The following is a 16422-nucleotide window of genomic DNA, read 5'->3' as shown; positions in this document are numbered from 1 at the left end:
CATACCCAGGCCTCGTTACACTTCACCATTCAGATAATAACCTGCCTTCCTGTTTTCCACCAAAGTGGATAACCTCACATTTACCCACATTATATTGCATTTGCCAAGTATTTGCCCACTCAGCCAGCCTGTCCAAGTCACCCTGCAGCCCCTTTGTATCCTCCTCACAGCACACACTGCCACCCAGCTTAGTGCCCTCTGCAAATTTGGAGATATTGCAATCCCTTCATCCAGATCATTAATGTATATTGTGAAGGGCTGGGATCCCAGCACTGACCCCTGCGGTATCCCACTTGTCACTGCCTGCCACTCAGAAAAGGACACGTTTATCCCCACTCTCTGCTTCCTGTTGCCAACCAGTTCTCTGTCCATGTCAGTACATTACCCCCAATACCATGAGCTTTAATTTTGATCACTAATCTCTTGTGTGGGACCTTGTCAAAAGCCTTTTGAAAGTCCAGATACACAACATCCACTGGTTCACCCTTGTCCACTCTACTGGTCACATCTTCAAAACATTCCAAAAGAATTGTCAAGCGTGATTTCCCTTTAGTGAATCCATGCTGACTGGGACCGATCCTGTCCCCACTTTCCAAATGCTCAGTTATTCCATCCTTAATCAATGACTCCAGCATTTTCCCCACCACAAATGCCAGGCTAACCGGTCTATAATTCCCCATCTTCTGTCTCCATCCTTTTGTAAAAGTGGGGTTACATTAGCTACCCAGCTACCCTCCAATCCAGTGGAACTCTTCCAGAGTCTATAGAATGCTTGAAAATGATCACCAATGTGTCCACTATTTCTAGGGCCACTTCTTTAAGTTCTCTGGGATGCAGAGCATCAGGCCCTGGGGACTTATCGGGTTTTAATTCCATTAATTTCACCAATACAATTTCCTGACCAACAAGGATTTCCTTCAGTCCCTCCTTCACGCTGACCCTCTGCCCCCTAGTATTTCCGGAAGGGTATTTGTGTCCTTAGTGAAGACAGATCCAAAGTATTTGTTCAGTTGGTCTGCCATCTCTTTGTTGCCCATTATGAATTCATCTGATTCTAACTGTACGGGACCTACATTTGTCTTCACCAGTCTTTTTCTGTTCACATATCTATAGAAGCTTTTGCAGTCAGTTTTTATGTTTTCTACAAGCTTACTCTCGTATTCTATTTTCCCATTCCCAATTAAACCCTTTGTCCTCCTCTGCTGAATTTTAAATTTCTCCCAGTCCTCAGGCTTGCTGCTCTTTCAGGTCAATTTATAGCCTCCTCTTTGTCTTTAACACTATTCCTGATTCCCTTGTTAGCCATGTTTGAGCCACCTTCCCCATCTTACTCTTGCACCAGACAGGGATGTAAAATTGTTGAACTTCATTCCTCTGTGCTTTAAATGTCTGCCATTGCCTATTCACCGTCAACCGCTTAAATATCCTTTGTCTGCTTATCCTAGCCAATGCATGCCTCATACCATCAAAGTTTGCTTTCTTTAAGTTCAAAACATAGTCTCAGACTTAACTGTGTCACTCTCCACCTTAATAAACAATTCTATCATATTATGGTCACTCTTCCCCAAAGGATCTCGCCCCACAACATTGCTCATTAATCCTCCCTCATGAAAATGAAATGAAATGACCCAATACCCAGTCTAGGGTGGCCTGCTCTCTAGTCGATTCCTCAACATGTTGGTCGAGAAAATCATCCCTTATATATTCCAGGAAATCCTTCTCCATCGAATTGATATCAGTGTAATTAGGCCAATGAATTTGCAGATTGAAGTCACCCATAAAATGATAACAGGAACAGCAAGAAAAACAAAGAAGGCTCTGGAAAGGGGGAAGACGAATTCGAGTTTGAAATTGAGTCAGAACGTTGTGAGTTTACCTCTCACTCCAAAGACCTGACCTAAAGTGCAAGCTGATAAATCTCAGTACTGAGGGAGTGCCGCACTGTCAGAGGGTCAGTACTGAGGGAGTGCCGCACTGTCAGAGGGTCAGTACTGAGGGAGTGCCGCACTGTCAGAGGGTCAGTACTGAGGGAGCGCTGCACTGTCAGAGGGTCAGTACTGAGGGAGTGCCGCACTGTCAGAGGGTCAGTACTGAGGGAGTGCCGCACTGTCACTGGGTCAGTACTGAGGGAGCGCTGCACTGTCAGAGGGTCAGTACTGAGGGAGTGCCGCACTGTCAGAGGGTCAGTACTGAGGGAGTGCCGCACTGTCACTGGGTCAGTACTGAGGGAGTGCTGCACTGTCAGAGGGTCAGTACTGAGGGAGTGCCGCACTGTCAGAGGGTCAGTACTGAGGGAGTGCCGCACTGTCAGAGGGTCAGTACTGAGGGAGTGCTGCACTGTCAGAGGGTCAGTACTGAGGGAGTGCTGCACTGTCAGAGGGTCAGTACTGAGGGAGTGCTGCACTGTCAGAGGGTCAGTCCTGAGAGGGTGCTGCACTGTCAGAGGGTCAGTACTGAGGGAGTGCTGCACTGTCAGAGGGTCAGTACTGAGGGAGTGCTGCACTGTCAGAGGGTCAGTACTGAGGGAGTGCTGCACTGTCAGAGGGTCAGTACTGAGGGAGTGCTGCACTGTCAGAGGGTCAGTACTGAGGGAGTGCCGCACTGTCAGAGGGTCAGTCCTGAGGGAGTGCTGCACTGTCAGAGGGTCAGTACTGAGGGAGTGCTGCACTGTCTTTTGGGGAAGGCTAATTATAACAATATTAGGCGGGACCTGAAGAACATAGATTGGGGGCGGATGTTTGAGGGCAAATCAACATCTGACATGTGGGAGGCTTTCAAGTGTCAGTTGAAAGGAATTCAGGACAGGCATGTTCCTGTGAGGAAGAAAGATAAATACGGCAATTTTCGGGAACCTTGGATGACGAATGATATTGTAGGCCTCGTCAAAAAGAAAAAGGAGGCATTTGTCAGGGCTAAAAGGCTGGGAACAGACGAAGCCTGTGTGGCATATAAGGAAAGTAGGAAGGAACTTAAGCAGGGAGTCAGGAGGGCTAGAAGGGGTCACGAAAAGTCATTGGCAAATAGGGTTAAGGAAAATCCCAAGGCTTTTTACACGTACATAAAAAGCAAGAGGGTAGCCAGGGAAAGGGTTGGCCCACTGAAGGATAGGCAAGGGAATCTATGTGTGGAGCCAGAGGAAATGGGCGAGGTACTAAATGAATACTTTGCATCAGTATTCACCAAAGAGAAGGAATTGGTAGATGTTGAGTCTGGAGAAGGGGGTGTAGATAGCCTGGGTCACATTGTGATCCAAAAAGACGAGGTGTTGGGTGTCTTAAAAAATATTAAGGTAGATAAGTCCCCAGGGCCGGATGGGATCTACCCCAGAATACTGAAGGAGGCTGGAGAGGAAATTGCTGAGGCCTTGACAGAAATCTTTGGATCCTCGCTGTCTTCAGGGGATGTCCCGGAGGACTGGAGAATAGCCAATGTTGTTCCTCTGTTTAAGAAGGGTGGCAGGGATAATCCCGGGAACTACAGGCCGGTGAGCCTTACTTCAGTGGTAGGGAAATTACTGGAGAGAATTCTTCGAGACAGGATCTACTCCCATTTGGAAGCAAATGGACGTATTAGTGAGAGGCAGCACGGTTTTGTGAAGGGGAGGTCGTGTCTCACTAACTTGATCGAGTTTTTCGAGGAGGTCACTAAGATGATTGATGCAGGTAGGGCAGTAGATGTTGTCTATATGGACTTCAGTAAGGCCTTTGACAAGGTCCCTCATGGTAGACTAGTACAAAAGGTGAAGTCACACGGGATCAGGGGTGAACTGGCAAGGTGGATACAGAACTGGCTAGGCCATAGAAGGCAGAGGGTAGCAATGGAGGGATGCTTTTCTAATTGGAGGGCTGTGACCAGTGGTGTTCCACAGGGATCAGTGCTGGGACCTTTGCTCTTTGTAGTATATATAAATGATTTGGAGGAAAATGTAACTGGTCTGATTAGTAAGTTTGCAGACGACACAAAGGTTGGTGGAATTGCGGATAGCGATGAGGACTGTCTGAGGATACAGCAGGATTTAGATTGTCTGGAGACTTGGGCGGAGAGATGGCAGATGGAGTTTAACCTGGACAAATGTGAGGTAATGCATTTTGGAAGGGCTAATGCAGGTAGGGAATATACAGTGAATGGTAGAACCCTCAGGAGTATTGAAAGTCAAAGAGATCTAGGAGTACAGGTCCACAGATCACTGAAAGGGGCTACACAGGTGGAGAAGGTAGTCAAGAAGGCATACGGCATGCTTGCCTTCATTGGCCGGGGCATTGAGTATAAGAATTGGCAAGTCATGTTGCAGCTGTATAGAACCTTAGTTAGGCCACACTTGGAGTATAGTGTTCAATTCTGGTCGCCACACTACCAGAAGGATGTGGAGGCTTTAGAGAGGGTGCAGAAGAGATTTACCAGAATGTTGCCTGGTATGGAGGGCATAAGCTATGAGGAGCGATTGAATAAACTCGGTTTGTTCTCACTGGAACGAAGGAGGTTGAGGGGCGACCTGATAGAGGTATACAAAATTATGAGGGGCATAGACAGAGTGGATAGTCAGAGGCTTTTCCCCAGGGTAGAGGGGTCAATTACTAGGGGGCATAGGTTTAAGGTGAGAGGGGCAAAGTTTAGAGTAGATGTACGAGGCAAGTTTTTTACGCAGAGGGTAGTGGGTGCCTGGAACTCACTACCGGAGGAGGTAGTGGAGGCAGGGACGATAGGGACATTTAAGGGGCATCTTGACAAATATATGAATAGGATGGGAATAGAAGGATACGGACCCAGGAAGTGTAGAAGATTGTAGTTTAGTCGGGCAGTATGGTCGGCACGGGCTTGGAGGGCCGAAGGGCCTGTTCCTGTGCTGTACATTTCTTTGTTTGTTTGTTGTCAGAGGGTCAGTACTGAGGGAGTGCTGCACTGTCAGAGGGTCAGTACTGACAGAGTGCTGCACTGTCAGAGGGCCAGTGCTGAGGGAGGACTGCACTGTCAGAGGGTCAGTACTGAGGGAGTGCCGCACTGTCAGAGGGTCAGTACTGAGGGAGTGCCGCACTGTCAGAGGGTCAGTACTGAGGGAGTGCCGCACTGTCAGAGGGTCTGTACTGAGGGAGTGCCGCACTGTCAGAGGGTCAGTACTGAGGGAGTGCCGCACTGTCAGAGGGTCAGTGCTGAGGGAGTGCTGCAATGTCAGAGGGTCAGTACTGAGGGAGTGCTGCACTGTCAGAGGGTCAGTACTGAGGGAGCGCCGCACTGTCAGAGGGTCAGTACTGAGGGAGTGCTGCACTGTCAGAGGGTCAGTACTGAGGGAGTGCTGCACTGTCAGAGGGTCAGTACTGAGGGAGTGCTGCACTGTCAGAGGGTCAGTACTGAGGGAGCGCCGCACTGTCAGAGGGTCAGTACTGAGGGAGTGCTGCACTGTCAGAGGGTCAGTACTGAGGGAGCGCCGCACTGTCAGAGGGTCAGGACTGAGGGAGTGCCGCACTGTCAGAGGGTCAGTACTGAGGGAGTGCTGCACTGTCAGAGGGTCAGTACTGAGGGAGCGCCGCACTGTCAGAGGGTCAGGACTGAGGGAGTGCTGCACTGTCAGAGGATCAGTACTGAGGGAGTGCTGCACTGTCAGATGGTCAGTACTGAGGGAATGCTGCACTGTCAGAGGGTCAGTACTGAGGGAGTGCTGCACTGTCAGAGGATCAGTACTGAGGGAGTGCTGCACTGTCAGATGGTCAGTACTGAGGGAATGCTGCACTGTCAGAGGGTCAGTACTGAGGGAGTGCAGCACTGTCAGAGGGTCAGTACTGAGGGAGTGCTACACTGTCAGAGGGTCAGTACTGAGGGAGTGCCGCACTGTCAGAGGGTCATTACTGAGGGAGTGCCGCACTGTCAGAGGGTCAGTACTGAGGGAGTGCCGCACTGTCAGAGGGTCAGTACTGAGGGAGTGCAACACTGACAGAGAGTCAATACTGAGGGAGTGCTGCACTGTCAGAGGGTCACTCCTGAGAGAGTGCTGCACTGTCAGAGGGTCAGTACTGAGGGAGTGCCGCACTGTCAGAGGGTCAGTACTGAGGGAGTGCCGCACTGTCAGAGGTTCAGTACTGAGGGAGTGCTGCACTGTCAGAGGGTCAGTACTGAGGGAGTGCTGCACTGTCAGAGGGTCAGTACTGAGGGAGTGCTGCACTGTCAGAGGGTCAATACTGAGGGAGTGCTGCACTGTCAGAGGGTCAGTACTGAGGGAGTGCTGCACTGTCAGAGGGTCAGTACTGACAGAGTGCTGCACTGTCAGAGGGCCAGTGCTGAGGGAGGACTGCACTGTCAGAGGGTCAGTACTGAGGGAGTGCCGCACTGTCAGAGGGTCAGTACTGAGGGAGTGCCGCACTGTCAGAGGGTCAGTACTGAGGGAGTGCCGCACTGTCAGAGGGTCTGTACTGAGGGAGTGCCGCACTGTCAGAGGGTCAGTACTGAGGGAGTGCCGCACTGTCAGAGGGTCAGTGCTGAGGGAGTGCTGCAATGTCAGAGGGTCAGTACTGAGGGAGTGCTGCACTGTCAGAGGGTCAGTACTGAGGGAGCGCCGCACTGTCAGAGGGTCAGTACTGAGGGAGTGCTGCACTGTCAGAGGGTCAGTACTGAGGGAGTGCTGCACTGTCAGAGGGTCAGTACTGAGGGAGTGCTGCACTGTCAGAGGGTCAGTACTGAGGGAGCGCCGCACTGTCAGAGGGTCAGTACTGAGGGAGTGCTGCACTGTCAGAGGGTCAGTACTGAGGGAGCGCCGCACTGTCAGAGGGTCAGGACTGAGGGAGTGCCGCACTGTCAGAGGGTCAGTACTGAGGGAGTGCTGCACTGTCAGAGGGTCAGTACTGAGGGAGCGCCGCACTGTCAGAGGGTCAGGACTGAGGGAGTGCTGCACTGTCAGAGGATCAGTACTGAGGGAGTGCTGCACTGTCAGATGGTCAGTACTGAGGGAATGCTGCACTGTCAGAGGGTCAGTACTGAGGGAGTGCTGCACTGTCAGAGGATCAGTACTGAGGGAGTGCTGCACTGTCAGATGGTCAGTACTGAGGGAATGCTGCACTGTCAGAGGGTCAGTACTGAGGGAGTGCAGCACTGTCAGAGGGTCAGTACTGAGGGAGTGCTACACTGTCAGAGGGTCAGTACTGAGGGAGTGCCGCACTGTCAGAGGGTCATTACTGAGGGAGTGCCGCACTGTCAGAGGGTCAGTACTGAGGGAGTGCCGCACTGTCAGAGGGTCAGTACTGAGGGAGTGCAACACTGACAGAGAGTCAATACTGAGGGAGTGCTGCACTGTCAGAGGGTCACTCCTGAGAGAGTGCTGCACTGTCAGAGGGTCAGTACTGAGGGAGTGCCGCACTGTCAGAGGGTCAGTACTGAGGGAGTGCCGCACTGTCAGAGGTTCAGTACTGAGGGAGTGCTGCACTGTCAGAGGGTCAGTACTGAGGGAGTGCTGCACTGTCAGAGGGTCAATACTGAGGGAGTGCTGCACTGTCAGAGGGTCAGTACTGAGGGAGTGCTGCACTATCAGAGGGTCAGTACTGAGGGAATGCTGCACTGTCAGTGAGTCAGTGCTGAGGGAGTGCTGCACTCTCAGAGAGTCAGTGCTGAGGGAATGCCACACTGTCAGAGGGTCAGTACTGAGTGAGTGCTGCACTGTCAGAGGGTCAGTACTGAGGGAGTGCTGCACTGTCAGAGGGTCAGTACTGAGGGAGTGCCGCACTGTCAGAGATTCAGTACTGAGGGAGTGCCGCACTGTCAGAGGGTCAGTACTGAGGGAGTGCAGCACTGTCAGAGGGTCAGTACTGAGGGAGTGCAGCGCTGTCAGAGGGTCAGTACTGAGGGAGTGCTACACTGTCAGAGGGTCAGTACTGAGGGAGTGCCGCACTGTCAGAGGGTCAGTACTGAGGGAGTGCCGCACTGTCAGAGGGTCAGTACTGAGTGAGTGCCGCACTGTCAGAGGGTCAGTACTGAGGGAGTGCCACACTGACAGAGAGTCAGTACTGAGGGAGTGCTGCACTGTCAGAGGGTCACTCCTGAGGGAGTGCTGCACTGTCAGAGGGTCAGTACTGAGGGAGTGCCGCACTGTCAGAGGGTCAGTACTGAGGGAGTGCTGCACTGTCAGAGGGTCAGTACTGAGGGAGTGCTGCACTGTCAGAGGGTCAGTACTGAGGGAGTGCCGTACTGTCAGAGGGTCAGTACTGAGGGAGAGCTGCACTGTCAGAGGGTCAGTACTGAGGGAGTGCTGCACAGTCAGAGGGTCAGTACTGAGGGAGTGCTACACTGTCAGAGGGTCAGTACTGAGGGAGTGCTGCATTGTCAGAGAGTGAGTACTGAGGGAATGCCGCACTCTCAGAGGGTCAGTACTGACAGAGTGCTGCACTGTCAGAGGGCCAGTGCTGAGGGAGGACTGCACTGTCAGAGGGTCAGTACTGAGGGAGTGCCGTACTGTCAGAGGGTCAGTACTGAGGGAGTGCTGCACTGTCAGAGTGTCAGTACTGAGGGAATGCTGTACTGTCAGAGAGTCAGTACTGAGGGAATGCCGCAATGTCAGAGGGTCAGTACTGAGGGAGTGTTACACTGTTGGAGGGACAGTACTGAGGGAGCGTTGCACTGTCAGAGGGTCAGTACTGAGGGAGTGCTGCACTGTCAGAGGGTCAGTACTGAGGGAGTGCTGCACTGTCAGAGGGTCAGTACTGAGTGAGTGCTGCACTATCAGAGGGTCAGTACTGAGGGAATGCTGCACTGTCAGAGAGTCAGTGCTGAGGGAGTGCTGCACTCTCAGAGAGTCAGTGCTGAGGGAGTGCCACACTGTCAGAGGGTCAGTACTGAGTGAGTTCTGCACTCTCAGAGGGTCAGTACTGAGGGAGTGCTGCACTGTCAGAGGGTCAGTACTAAGGGAGTGCTGCACTTTCAGAGGGTCAGTACTGAGGGAGTGCTGCACTGTCAAAGGGTCAGTACTGAGGAAGTGCTGCACTGTCAGAGGGTCAGTACTGAGGGAGAGCGGCACTGTCAGAGGGTCAGTACTGAGGGAGTGCTGCAGTGTCAGAGGGTCAGTACTGAGGGAGTGCTGCACTGTCAGAGGGTCAGTACTGAGGGAGTGCCGCACTGTCAGAGGGTCAGTACTGAGGGAGTGCCGCATTGTCAGAGGGTCAGTTCTGAGGAAGTTCGATACTGTGTGGACAGTACTGAGGAGCGGTTGAAGACTGTGGGTCTGTACTCATTGTAGTTTAGAAAGATGGGGGGGGGATCTTATTGAAACTAACAGGATACTGAGAGGCCTGGATAGAGTGGACGTGGAGAGGATGTTTCCACTTGTAGGAAAAACTAGAGCCAGAGGACACAGCCTCAGACTGAAGGGACGATTCTTTAAAACAGAGATGAGGAGGAATTTCTTCAGCCAGAGGGTGGTGAATCTGTGGAACTCTTTGCCGCAGAAGGCTGTGGAGGCCAAATCACTGAGTGTCTTTGAGACATTGACAGATAGATTCATGATTAATAAGGGGATCAGGGGTTATGGCGAGAAGGCACGAGAATGGGGATGAGAAAAATATCTGCCATGTTTGAATGGCGGTGCAGATTCAATGGGCCGAATGGCCGAATTCTGCTCCTATGTCTCATGGTTTTCTGTGGGAGTGTTGCACTGTCTGAGGTACTGCGTTTGGAATGAGATATCAAACTGACGCATCACTCCAACCTCACTCGCCCTGCACCCAAGGTGGAGGTAAATACCCAATGTGAGCATTTCAAATAATTGCATGGGAGATTGCCCCAGTATCTTCAAGGTGATATTTCTCCCTCAGTGAATAGATTATCTGATCACCCTCACATTGCTCTTTGTGGGATCTTGCTGTGCACCCGTTAGCTGCAATGTTCCCTATATTACAACAGAGACTACACTTCAAACAATCAAACTTCATCAAACATGCAATAATTGGCAACCACCAAGTATTTAAATAACAATGACCGGTTTATTATAAATTCAAGCTATATACAGAACACGATAATCAATGTTGCCCATGCCTCCCCGTCATTTTAATTCTGTCCCTACCTTCTCTATTAATGTGAAGGGCATAGATCTTGCTCTGAAAAATCTTGGGGTGGTTTCTGGGTACACGTGGATCTTTGCTTGCTGTCCTTTGATCTTCCTCAATTCCTCCTGGAAAACATCTTGTTCTTTTTTAATAATTTTGTGCAGGCTGCTCTCTCAACTTAAAAACTTCCAGCAAGTTCAACTTGACCTCTTGGAGCTAGTCACACCCATTAAACTCTGTCCTTGGCTTGACACAACTATCAACGGTAGCTGTGCAGACTGCTGTCTATAACTCACTGGAGGGGTCACCCAGCTATTCTAATGGTATATCTCTCTGGTATATGTAGCCAGCTTAGCTGCAGTGTGCTGGGACCTCACGGGTTGAACCCCTTCTTGGAGATACCAGTCGGTCTGTTCACGCACGACAATACCTGACACCCACGTGTCTACTTTCACCTTCAGTGGTTGGCTGTTCACTAACAAGACCACTGTGATAGGGGCGACCTTGACCGGTTTCACATTATTCAGCGACAAAATGCTCCGTTAACCCGCTGGGCAATCAGCCGTGGGTTCATGATGCAGAGCGAGGTCAGCATCGTGGGTTCAATCCCCGTATACCGGCTGAGGTTATTCATGACGGCCCGGCCTTCTCAACCTTGCCCCTCGTCTAAGATGTGGTGACCCTCAGGTTAAATCACCACCGGTCAGCTCTCCCCCCTCAAAGGGGAAAGTAGCCTTTGGGACTATGGTGACTTTACCTTACCTCCAGACTATGCACTGGCTGTATTATTTACTCTGCTGGTACTGGGCAGGTCCTGCTTGTTTTTACACTTCTGCATCATTCTGTGCTTTGCTTCCAACCGGGAAGCACTCTGCTTCTCTAAATCAGCACGTTTCTGGGGAGTTATTATTATTATTATTCCTGGGCTGTTGTTTAAATCTTCTGTACCTTGTGCCTTTTTCTGCTTCTGTGTTATTTTCTGTATTTAAACCAGTGCCTTCATTCCTGGCACCACTGCTGCTCTCAGCTTCCTGCCCTAATCGGTGCACTTCACCACTGCATATTCCAGCTCCTGAGCATCCTTCTCCACCCTCTCTACCACTAATGCCATTTCCAGCACATTTTTAACAGTTAACTCTGATTTTGCAAACTATTTTCTCTGCATAGCTGCATTGTTTACACCACATACCAATGGGTCCTTCAACATGTCAATCAACACTGACCCAATATCGTATAATTGCTCCGCGATTTGTCTTAGCCTTACTATAGAGGCTGCAATGGTCTCCCCCGGGCTTCTTCCCGTGGAGTTAAATTTGTACCTTCGTATTGAGGGCTTCGGATGGTAACGTTCCTTTGCCAGGTCAGTGAGCTCTGCAGATGTCTCTGTGTCAGGGGCGTTCAGGGACGTTAAACTTCGGTTCAAATTATCTGTCTGGGCCCCACTTGCAGTCAGCAAAATAACTTTCTTCTTATCGTCTCCCTCTATTTCATCAGCACGGAAGAAATATTCCAAATGTTCCACATATTGTACCGAGAATTCTGCAACAGCGTTGAAAGCTTCAAATTTTCTGAAGAGAGACACGACTAATTTTTGTTCTTTTACAGGCTGGACTCGATCGGACTTGTTCGGCAATTCCTTCAACTGAACTTTCCTTCGAAATTCGTTCTTCGCTGCAATCTGAGTCATTGTTCTTTCCTTGTCACCAGTGTATTAAATGCAATAATTGGCAAACACTAGTGATCTAACTAACAAAGACTGGTTTATTATGAATTAAACTATATACAGAGCACTACAATCGATGTCTTCATGATTTGATTTGATTTGATTTATTGTCACATGTCCCGAAGTGCAGTAAAAGTATTTTTCTGTGGCCGAGGGAACGTACACAGTACGTACATAGTAGACAAAAGAATAATCAACAGAGAACATTGACACATGGTACATCGACAAACAGTGATTGGTTACAGTGCGGAACAAGGGGCCAAATAAAGCGAATACCTGAGCAAGAGCAGCATAGGGCGTCGTGAATAGTGTTCTTACAGGGAACAGATCAGTCTGAGGGGGAGTCGTTGAGGAGTCTTGTAGCTGTGGGGAAGAAGCTGTTCCTGTGTCTGGATGTGCAGGTCTTCAGACTTCTGTATCTTCTGCCTGGTGGAAGGGTCTGGAAGAGGCCAAAGCCTGGGTGGGAGGGGTCTTGATTCATTCTCAACACGAGGATCACAATGGCAACATCTCTCACTCTGCGCCAAGATCCCCACGCTCCTTCCCATTGAGCAATTGGGTCACATGAACCTTCCGATGTACAGCTCCTTAAAGGGCTAGATACCACAGCTGCAAAGTGCTTTGGGATGTTCTTAAGCTGTGAAAGGTACAGTTTGCAACACAAGTCTTCTTATTTACATTTCTCTCCATGAACAAACTTTCCGGGGTTTTGACAAAACAGCAAATATAAGCAAGATTCAGCTCCTACCTTAAGTAAGCCATCTTCTCGCCATTCCACCTGCGAACCACCGTGCTGAGCTTGGCACTGTACTTGAATTCAGTCACTCGCCCCAGCCCAAAATACTGGGAGGACTGGACGGTCTCACCCCCCAAATCAATCACCTGTCAGATGAGAATTTAAAACACAGGTACTGAGAGTTGGGGAGGTTCAGGGGAAGAACGTGCGCTTGGGCAAACTCACTCACCTCTTGATAGATGAATGGCCTGGAGCCTTTGCTGAACCAGCGAGTATTGAGTTTCTTCAACTGGCTGAAGATTGCTTCCATATCGCCGGGCCACATGTGTTTGGAAGCATCCACTCGGAACCCAGCCACACCCAGATCGATCAGGTGATTTAGGTACTCGGCAATCTTGCCCCTCACGTAATCCTTCTGCAATGCGAGGTCCAGAAGGCTCACAAGCCGACAGTCCCTGACCTGTCACAGCACAAGCTTGTTTCAATTCTCAAAGCCATTTAAAGAAAACAACTTGCATTTCGCTAACGCCTTAAATATAGAAAAAGCTCCCAGGTTGTTTCACCGTGGTGCTTGTGGAAAATATTTTGACAACGAGCCACAGAGGGCAGATATTAAGACAGGTGGCCAAAAGGTGGAAGGACTGATCTCGAGGAGAACAGAGAGGTGAATGGAATGTTAGTGTTTATTGCAAAGGGATTGGAGTGTAAAAGTAGAGAGAAGTTATTACAATTGTATAGGGTGTTGGTGAGACCACTTATACCAAATGGGATTGTTACAGTAAACGTAGATCAAATGTTCCCCCTTGTGGGGCAATCCAGAACGAAGGGTCACAGATACAGGTTGAGAGGCGGTAGATTTAGAACTGAGATGAGGAGGAACTGCTTCTCGCAGAGGGGGGTGAATTTGTGAAACCCGCTGCTCCATAGAGCGGTGGCGTCTGAGTCATTAAATTGTTTCAAGAAGGAGATAGACATATTTCTGATACAAAATGGGTTAAAGAGATATGGGCAACAGGTGGGGAGGTGGATTTGAGACCAGGAAGCGACCAGCCATGATCTGAGTGAATGGCGGAGCAGGTTCGAGGGGCTGAATTACCGACTTCTGCTCCTAATTCCTATGTTCAGGGAGGGGATTCCTTAGCTTACAGCCCAGTCACTGATGACATGACCGCCAATGGTGGAGCAATAGAACTCGGAGGCCAGAATGAAAGGAACACCGAGATTTGGGAGGGTTGTGGGACTGGAGCAGGTCACAGAGACTCCCTCAGTACTGACCCTCTGACAGTGCGGCACTCCCTCAGTACTGACCCTCTGGCAGTGCGGCACTCCCTCAGTACTGACCCTCTGACAGTGCAGCACTCCCTCAGTACTGACCCTCTGACAGTGCAGCACTCCCTCAGTACTGACCCTCTGACAGTGCAGCACTCCCTCAGTACTGACCCTCTGACAGTGCGGCACTCCCTCAGTACTGACCCTCTGACAGTGCAGCACTCCCTCAGTACTGACCCTCTGACAGTGCAGCACTCCCTCAGTGCTGACCCTCTGACAGTGCGCACTCCCTCAGTACAGACCCTCTGACAGTGCAGCACTCCCTCAGTACTGACCCTCTGACAGTGCGCACTCCCTCAGTACTGACCCTCTGACAGTGCAGCACTCCCTCAGTGCTGACCCTCTGACAGTGCAGCACTCCCTCAGTACTGACCCTCTGACAGTGCCGCTCACACAGAGAGCTGTTGGATGATTTATTTTCCCATCAGCCCAGTTGAAAGGCTGCTGTGAGGTGAAGGATACGAGTGCGAGTGTGACTGGACCGTGAGAAGCTGCTTGAATATGCATGTGCCAAACACCGAAAACATCTGCGGGTTGGGGGTCGCCGTGGAGACGCACTTACTTGGTTGATGTCATTATAGTTTTCAATATTGCCACTCGGAGTTTTGCATTTGTCATCATTAAAATCCCAGGAAGAGTACGGAACATCGGGAAAGCTCTCTGATCCGGCATCAAAGTACGATCCACAGGATGAATGTCTGCCAGACCCACCGGATGCTCCACACATGTGGTTAATCACAACATCCGCGTAGATACGCACCTGAAAGGGGTAAAAGAAGCAAAAGTGAGGTTTTGTGTTTCTGTAGCGCCTTTCACACCCCCAGGATGTCCTGAAGTGCTTCAGAACCAATTCAGTCATCTTTTTAAATTATAGTCACTATTGTAGGAAAAACCATCTGTCAATTTGCTCCAATGTGATAATAACCAGTTAATCTGTTTTAGTGATGTTGGTGGAAGGAATAAACATTAGGCAGGAAATGGCGAACGACCTCATCTGTTCTTAGTGAGATCTGATACATCCAGGTCAAATAACAGGCGAAGAATACTCAAATTTAATATCTTACCTGGAAGATTCATCAACAGTGCCGCGCTCCCTCAGCACTGACCCTCTGACAGTGCGGCACTCCCTCAGTACTGACCCTCTGACAGTGCAGCGCTCCCTCAGTACTGACCCTCTGACAGTGCGGCGCTCCCTCAGTACTGACCCTCTGACAGTGCAGCACTCCCTCAGTACTGACCCTCTGACAGTGCGGCACTCCCTCAGTACTGACCCTCTGACAGTGCCGCGCTCCCTCAGTACTGACCCTCTGACAGTGCGGCGCTCCCTCAGTACTGACCCTCTGACAGTGCAGCACTCCCTCAGTACTGACCCTCTGACAGTGCGGCACTCCCTCAGTATTGACCCTCTGACAGTGCCGCGCTCCCTCAGTACTGACCCTCTGACAGTGCCGCGCTCCCTCAGTACTGACCCTCTGACAGTGCAGCACTCCCTCAGTACTGACCCTCTGACAGTGCAGCACTCCCTCAGTACTGACCCTCTGACAGTGCTGCACTCCCTCAGTACTGACCCTCTGACAGTGCGGCACTCCCTCGGTACTGACCCTCTGACAGTGCAGCACTCCCTCAGTACTGACCCTCTGACAGTGCGGCACTCCCTCAGTACTGACCCTCTGACAGTGCGGCACTCCCTCAGTACTGACCCTCTGACAGTGCCGCGCTCCCTCAGTACTGACCCTCTGACAGTGCCGCGCTCCCTCAGTACTGACCCTCTGACAGTGCAGCACTCCCTCAGTACTGACCCTCTGACAGTGCAGCACTCCCTCAGTACTGACCCTCTGACAGTGCTGCACTCCCTCAGTACTGACCCTCTGACAGTGCGGCACTCCCTCGGTACTGACCCTCTGACAGTGCCGCGCTCCCTCAGTACTGACCCTCTGATAGTGCAGCACTCCCTCAGTACTGACCCTCTGACAGTGCGGCACTCCCTCAGTACTGACCCGCTGACAGTGCGGCACTCCCTCTGTACTGACCCTCTGACAGTGTGGCACTCCCTCAGTACTGACCCTCTGACAGTGCGGCACTCCCTCAGTACTGACCCTCTGACAGTGCCGCGCTCCCTCAGTACTGACCCTCTGACAGTGCCGCGCTCCCTCAGTACTGACCCTCTGACAGTGCGGCGCTCCCTCAGTACTGACCCTCTGACAGTGCAGCACTCCCTCAGTACTGACCCTCTGACAGTGCGGCACTCCCTCAGTATTGACCCTCTGACAGTGCCGCGCTCCCTCAGTACTGACCCTCTGACAGTGCCGCGCTCCCTCAGTACTGACCCTCTGACAGTGCAGCACTCCCTCAGTACTGACCCTCTGACAGTGCAGCACTCCCTCAGTACTGACCCTCTGACAGTGCTGCACTCCCTCAGTACTGACCCTCTGACAGTGCTGCACTCCCTCAGTACTGACCCTCTGACAGTGCGGCACTCCCTCGGTACTGACCCTCTGACAGTGCAGCACTCCCTCAGTACTGACCCTCTGACAGTGCGGCACTCCCTCAGTACTGACCCTCTGACAGTGCGGCACTCCCTCAGTACTGACCCTCTGACAGTGCCGCGCTCCCTCAGT

General features: G+C 51.1%; 1 protein-coding gene across 1 annotated transcript in view; it reads right to left on the bottom strand.

Annotated features, from left to right (window-relative positions):
• Positions 1-16422, bottom strand: part of LOC140426013 (pancreatic alpha-amylase-like) — a 129135-nt gene that overhangs the window by 64198 nt on the left and 48515 nt on the right. Inside the window, exons 3-5 of the mRNA XM_072510292.1 lie at positions 14367-14564; positions 12705-12935; positions 12488-12621 (exon numbers count right to left, since the gene is read on the bottom strand). Of these exons, the coding sequence (XP_072366393.1) occupies positions 12488-12621; positions 12705-12935; positions 14367-14564 (563 nt within the window). The remainder of the gene's footprint in view (positions 1-12487; positions 12622-12704; positions 12936-14366; positions 14565-16422) is intronic.

The sequence above is a fragment of the Scyliorhinus torazame genome, chromosome 7, assembly GCF_047496885.1.
Source record: "Scyliorhinus torazame isolate Kashiwa2021f chromosome 7, sScyTor2.1, whole genome shotgun sequence".
In the NCBI taxonomy this organism is placed as follows: Eukaryota; Metazoa; Chordata; class Chondrichthyes; order Carcharhiniformes; family Scyliorhinidae; genus Scyliorhinus; species Scyliorhinus torazame.
The sequence above is the reverse complement of the archived record's forward strand: the minus strand, read 5'-3'. Positions and strand labels throughout refer to the sequence as shown.